This window comes from Ipomoea triloba, chromosome 4 (genome assembly GCF_003576645.1).
Source record: "Ipomoea triloba cultivar NCNSP0323 chromosome 4, ASM357664v1".
NCBI lineage: Eukaryota > Viridiplantae > Streptophyta > Magnoliopsida > Solanales > Convolvulaceae > Ipomoea > Ipomoea triloba.
The window spans coordinates 15,166,795-15,173,944 of record NC_044919.1 but is presented as its reverse complement, the minus strand read 5'-3'; the positions used below and the strand labels follow the sequence as shown (position 1 = coordinate 15,173,944).

The 7,150-nt window shown below is 31.8% G+C and overlaps 1 protein-coding gene across 1 annotated transcript in view; it reads left to right on the top strand.

The window, feature by feature from the left end:
- Window positions 1-3,579: 3,579 nt before the first annotated feature.
- LOC116016484 (probable sulfate transporter 3.3) overlaps window positions 3,580-7,150 on the top strand; it is a 7,773-nt gene continuing 4,202 nt past the window's right edge. The window contains exons 1-7 of the mRNA XM_031256768.1: window positions 3,580-3,807; window positions 4,357-4,709; window positions 4,792-4,840; window positions 4,932-5,139; window positions 5,317-5,488; window positions 6,571-6,636; window positions 6,865-6,978. Coding sequence (XP_031112628.1) covers window positions 4,413-4,709; window positions 4,792-4,840; window positions 4,932-5,139; window positions 5,317-5,488; window positions 6,571-6,636; window positions 6,865-6,978 — 906 coding nt within the window. The 5' untranslated portion in view covers window positions 3,580-3,807; window positions 4,357-4,412. The remainder of the gene's footprint in view (window positions 3,808-4,356; window positions 4,710-4,791; window positions 4,841-4,931; window positions 5,140-5,316; window positions 5,489-6,570; window positions 6,637-6,864; window positions 6,979-7,150) is intronic.

Genomic DNA, 7,150 nt, shown 5'->3' with positions numbered 1-7,150 from the left:
ATATATATATATATATATATATATATATATATATATATATATATATATATATATATATATATATATATATATATATATATATATATATATATATATATATATATATATATATATAATTAAAATAGTAAAATTTATAAATATCCAAGGTAATCTTAGATAACCTAAGATAGGTAAGGGAATCACATTCCTTTCAACATCCTATGTGGAGGGTATGTTCCATTTCTTGGGAATGTTATATTCCCTAAGATAATATATTCGCTGAAATAATATGAACCAAACATAGAAATGTAAGTTTAGGAATGTCACATTTCTTTGGTTAGGTTGTATAACTTGGACCAAACACCCCCTAAGTGCAATGTATTTTCACATTTTTGCAAGTGCAATCTTTTAATACTAAATGTGGAATATATTAATATTAAATGTGCATTTTGTAACAACTAAATGTACAAACATAAACAATTCTGAAAAATCCAGATTTTTGTGTTCAAATTTTTATAGTAAAGTTGGTCTATAATTATAAACATGTCACCACATTTTTTTAAATTTGATATGATCCGTCTAATTTTTCACATTTAAGACTGAGATTAATGCTTAGTTTTTCCTAAAGACTTATTATCACATGATCTTATATATATATATATATATATATNCTTATTATCACATGATCTTATATATATATATATATATATATATATATATATATATATATATGCAGGAGTTCAGGTGAGATAAAAGCCCCGGGTGAGAAGTGAGATAGAATCTCAGCCGTAGATCAAAAAAAATTCATCACTTATGAATTTTAATAATGTGCACTGGAAGAAAAGAAAATGTGCACTAGAAGGCAAAAATGCGCACTGGAGACACAAAGATGTGAAACAATTATTGAAAAATTAAATTTAATATAGGATCTTCAACACAAATCTTAAACGACCATAAATAATAAACAAACAAGCAATATTCAACTTAAATTAGTAATTAGTGATCAAGATTAAGTGTTTAAAAAAAATTCGTCATCTAAAATTAAAAAAAAAACAAAAAAAAAACTCTAGAAAGTACAACAATGTGCACTGTATGGCATAAAAATATGCACTGGAAGAAGAAACAATGTGCACTGTATGGCACAACAATGTACTATGGTAGAAGGAACAATGTGCACTAGAAGAATGAACAATGTGCACTAGAAGAAGAAACAATGTGCACTGTATAGCATAACAATGTGCACTGGAAGAAGGAAAAATGTGCACAATATGGCATAAATGTGTGCAATGGATGAAGGAACAATATGCACTGTATTACATAACAATGTGCACTAGAAGAAGGAAAAATGTGCACTGTACGGCATAAAAATGTGCACTGGAAGAAGAAAAAGTGTGCACTGAAAGGCAAAAAAAAAATTAACTTACACAAAATTACAATAATGCTACCGCATTTTTTTTTAAATCTCCAATTTGGACCCTTAATCTGGACTCAATCTACGGGTATAATTTCATCCTATTTCTCACCTAAGGCAATTGTTTCACATGATCCTTTATATATATATATATATATATATATATATATATATATATATTATTTTTGTTACGTTATGCTAGCTTATAAAATAATTTTGTTTCTCTTAATTTCAAGATTTTAGTTAATATTTTAAATAATGTAATTATATATGATATCGTTATCTTATTTATTTATTTTAATTTTTTAATTTATTAAAATATATGAAAATATGTTAAGGGAATTATAGAGTGTGCGTAAAAGATAACCCTAAAACAAACAGGATTATATTACATATCTCAATTTTAACCAAACATAGTAATCTAACATTATCAACAACCTAACATTCCGTAAGTTAATCTAACATTTTGTGAACCAAACGGCCGGCCCCTTAGGGTTTAGATTTTAGAATTTATGACTTAGTTTTTTATTTTATTCTGTTTAGGGGTTCACTTTTTACTTGCTTAGAGTCTAGCATTTATGATTTAGATTTAAATTTTAGTTTTTCATTAATTTTTTAAAATTTATCCAAGTTTGTATATTTAGATGTTACAAATTGCATATTTAAGTGTTCAAGTTTGCAAAGTAAAGTTACAAATTGCATATTTAAGTGTTCAAGTTTGCAAAGTAAAGTTGATGATAATTACGAAAATGTTATCACATTTATTTTTAAAATATGATTTGATTCGCCCGAATTTTGCTGAAACTGATTTTTAATTTTCTCCTAGAATGTGTTTTTATCGGATTATATATATATATATATATTACAAATTGCATATTTAAGTGTTCAAGTTTGCAAAGTAAAGTTGATGATAATTACGAAAATGTTATCACATTTATTTTTAAAATATGATTTGATTCGCCTGAATTTTGCTGAAACTGATTTTTAATTTTCTCCTAGAATGTGTTTTTATCGGATTATATATATATATATATATATATATATATATATATATATATATATATGCGCGCGGGGGGTGGAGGGGGGTGGGGAGATGTGTTGAGGTTTCAAAAGCTCAAGCGTACAAACAAACAATGGCCCGGCTGTCCAAGACCTTTGAGGTGGCTTTAGCATACTCCTATAGTAACCTTGTGCAAGACTCGGAAATAGTGGATTAGCATTTGTGAATTATTATTATTATTATTATTATTATTATTATTATTATTATTATTATATAATCAACTTTTTGTAACTTTTTTTTAGTACTATTGATTCTGTTACAATGTAGTATATGTTCATAACTACTTTCTCAACTTACTGAAACATAAAGACTCAATACCGCTTCTATTGGGCTCAAATTTGCAAACTCCTATATGAGAGTGCAACTTTGTGCCACTAAACCACAAGGTCCTGGACAATTTTTTGACTCTTTCTGTCTCATTTTACCTGTCTTACTTTCTTTTTTAGTTTGTCTCAAAATGTTATCCTCTTTTCAAAATTGAACATTTACCATCATTCTACTTTTTTAAATTTATCCTTATGACTTTTGGTTTCTTTATTGCTTTTATTTTCAAAAGTGAGAAAAGTGAGGGCATAATCGAAAAACTTTTTTTTTTTTTTTTGAAAACTTAGCATTTACTTTAATTCCTTAAAAAGCGTAAAAAAAAATAAATGAAACAACTAATTCGGGACGGGGGAGTATTTAGGGTGTGTTTGGTTCGCATATGAAAATCGGAATTGGTATGCATATCAAATATTTGGTAAGGGTAATGAGTTTTGGAGAAAGTATTTTGCATATTTGGTAGTAGGCCAGGGTGAGATGAGAATGATTATTAATAGTTGGGGAAGAAAGGAAGAAGGGAAATGAAACCCTTATTTAATAAGGGTATGAACTTTTTAATTAATGAAGTATTTCAAACCGATAGTATCTTAAAAACTATCAACTAAACAATAACAATCAATTTGATACATATATATTATACCTTATATCAAAACCTTTCCACCAAACGCACCCTTATTTTTTACCGTAATAGTGAATTTGACAGGAGAAAAATAAAAATCCGTGACAGTGAATTGGCGCCATAAAGGGCCAAACCGTTTACCGACTTCAATTCTGTACATAACCGCCTCCGCCTCTTGTCCTCCTCCATCTTTGTCCCCTTCTGAAGCCTGAGCTTCCTTCATTTATGATTTTAACATTTCAACTCCCCTCCTCCCCTCTCTCTCCCTCTATATATACACGTATCAATTCCATAACCAACTTAGAGAAGTGCACCTCACCATTATTAGCCTTGTATCTTTGTGCGCTCATAATAACTCATCCTCCTGCTATTCCTAGACCCACACACCCAACTTTTTCCCCTCTCTTCATCTTCAAGGTAGGATTTAATTTCAGCCCATTGAATTTCAATATACTTGCATATATATAGTATATAGTATTGTTATGATCAAACGTCCACCATTTATGCCAGAAAGCTATAGTTAGTAGCAAAGACGTAATTTTGTTTCCTTACCCTGCCATACATTTTGGAGAGTCAGGGTGCTTGAGTTCGCCCTTTACGGTCTCCGCCCAACAATCCTCCTAACCACATGGTGATGGATTTGATTTTACTGGCCTCTGACAAACAATCCTCCTAACCACATGGTGGTGGATTTCATTTTACTGGCCTCCCACAAACAATCCTAGTAACCATATGGTGATGGATTTGATTTTACTGGCCTCCGCCAAACAATACCCAGTCTTAACCCTTTTCGGGTCTCCGCCCAACAATCCTCTTAGTTACATGGTGCTGGATTTGGCTTTACTAACCTTCGCCTAACAATCTCCCAGTTATCGAGCATTAGGCTTGGCCTTTACCGGCCTCGGCCAACGAGTATTTATTATTATTATTATTTGAAAATTGATTTGATGGTGTGGGGGTGGACAGAGAAAAATTGGAGCAGCATAAATAGAGAGAGTTGTGTGTGTTGAGTGAGTTGAGAAATGGAAGGAAATGGGAGCAGTGGTTTCAGAGTGGAGATGGGTGGGGTGGAGGTAATCCACAGGGTGGAGGAGCCACCCAAGAGGAGCACATGGCAGAAACTGAAGGGCAGGCTGAAAGAAACCTTCTTCCCTGATGACCCTTTTCGCCAATTCAAAAACCAGCCTCTTAAACACAGGCTCATTCTGGGTGCCCAGTACTTTTTCCCAATTCTTCAATGGGGTCCTGAATATAGCTTCAGATTGTTCAAGTCTGATGTTATTTCTGGTCTCACCATTGCCAGCCTTGCCATTCCCCAGGTATATATATAATTATATATCCTACCCATTCATTTAATCTACTCAGGGACAGTTTTACAGAACTCTCTCTCCCTCTCTGCAGGGTATAAGTTATGCCAAGCTTGCAAATTTGCCTCCCATAGTTGGTCTTTGTGAGTTTAATTTCTTTCTTTTTTTTCTCTGTAAAAAAAATGTTTTGTCTCTTCTATATGTTTGATCCATGAAGATTGTTTTAATTTGCAGATTCAAGCTTTGTTCCTCCACTTGTTTATGCTGTTCTTGGAAGTTCAAGGGATCTTGCTGTGGGCCCAGTTTCCATAGCTTCTCTGATCCTTGGCTCCATGCTCAGACAAGAAGTTTCTCCATCTGATGACCCAAATTTGTTCCTCCAACTTGCCTTTTCTTCCACTTTCTTTGCTGGTCTTTTCCAAGCTTCTCTCGGCATTTTCAGGTAATTATCACAATCTTTTTTTCTTTTTATTTTTTAGTTGACCGAACAGAGCAGTAATTTTAGTTTTTTTTTTTAATGTTTTGTTTATATACAGTCAAATTGAACAAATTAAAATTAATAATAATTTTGGGTGAAACTTAAAAAGTTGAATGGCTGGGAACATATATATAATTGTAGGCTTGGATTTATCATTGATTTTCTGTCGAGAGCAACGCTTGTTGGATTCATGGCGGGAGCTGCCATTATAGTTTCGCTCCAGCAGCTAAAGAGTCTTCTGGGAATCACACATTTCACTCAACAAATGGGACTTGTCCCTGTTCTCAGTTCTGTTTTCCACCGTACAAATGAGGTTAGTACCATTATTCTTTTCATCATTGGAAAAGAGAATAAATTACTCTGTATTTTTTTTTTATTATAAGGTAATATCTGTTTAATATATGCGGGACCAATTTCGTGACATTCTTTCAAGGAGGGTCACAAAGATGACAACTGAGAACAAGGTGCTTGGCAAATGCCACTGTGTTATGCACTATTACTTTTTTAATTTTTTCTTTTAGTCCAAAAACTCAATGGCCCTATCACAGATGTTCAATCCTGTGATTACCCATTTAAAATGGTAACAAATGTGTTCTCACACTATAATTGACATAAATTTTAATCTTTAGTTGACCTGGAATGTACCTGGACTATGGTCCACGTGTTACATAAAAGCCCTGCAAAACGTAAAACGGAACACATCCTTGAATTCTAATTAATACCTAATGTTATCAACTTCACTAATATAACTTTTCCCTATAAAGTATTTCATTTTCTCCATTTTATTATTATTTTACTTTTTGCCAATAAAAACCAGGTTCACATGCTGGTACAACTTTTTTGACTCCTGGTTTGTCATTGTGTAGTCATGTGAAAAATCGAGATCTATAAATTCATGTACAAACAGGGGAAAATCTTAAAATTAAGGATTATGTTCTGAAAAAGTTTATGTTCTTTAACTACATAAAAGTGCAGACGTTTGGCATTTGTGTAGACGGTCATGTAGTGGTTTTTGGATTTCGATATATAAATATGATTCGCCTCTACTTTCCACCAAACTTTGACATTCCCAAATCAAGTCTGTTTTCCATTTACCAATGTATTCTAGATGATAATTAATAAAGAATGATATATCACATACTTAAATATACTAATAAAATAATCAGATATTTTCATATGTTTTAATTTTTTCTGCCTAACCTAACAATTATTTATTGTTCGTAACATATACTTAAACTAATTCATGTTCGTACGGTCCCAATTAAAAGATAAAGCGTGGACAATTAATTTTTTCATGTAAGAAGGATTTAAATTTCTGACCCCTTTTAATGGATTTGCACGCCAATCAAGTTGGTTTTTGTTTATTTATTTATTTATGTTGATGGCTTTCTGCAGTGGTCGTGGCAAACTATACTAATGGGAGTTTGCTTCTTGGTCTTCCTCCTGTTCACAAGACACATTGTATGTAACATTTTCTACCCTTTTATTCACTTTCTTTCCCAGAAATATCTTTACATGCAATGTTTATCCCTAAACCAAATAAAAATAAAATAAAATAAAATAATCAACATCACATCAATAAAACATAGAATTAATTTCACATTTTATCATAAATTTATAGGTGACAGTTTACTTTTAGTCTTTTTTTGAAATATTCACCTTTTGATCCTAATATTATTGTGAATACAGGGCATTAGAAGACCAAAGCTATTCTGGATATCAGCAGGAGCCCCTCTTCTCTCTGTGATTTTATCCACTCTTCTAGTCTTTGCCTTCAAAGCTGATAAACATGGCATTAGTGTCGTAAGTTACTGTTGACTGTTGTTTCCGACCGGATTTACATGTGTTTTTTTTTTTTTTTTTTTTTCATTTATCACTACCCTCACAATAATTATTTATTTAATTTTTAAAATGTTGGTCAATTTAGATTGGAAACTGCAAGAAGGATTGAACCCTCTTCCATCATGGAACACTT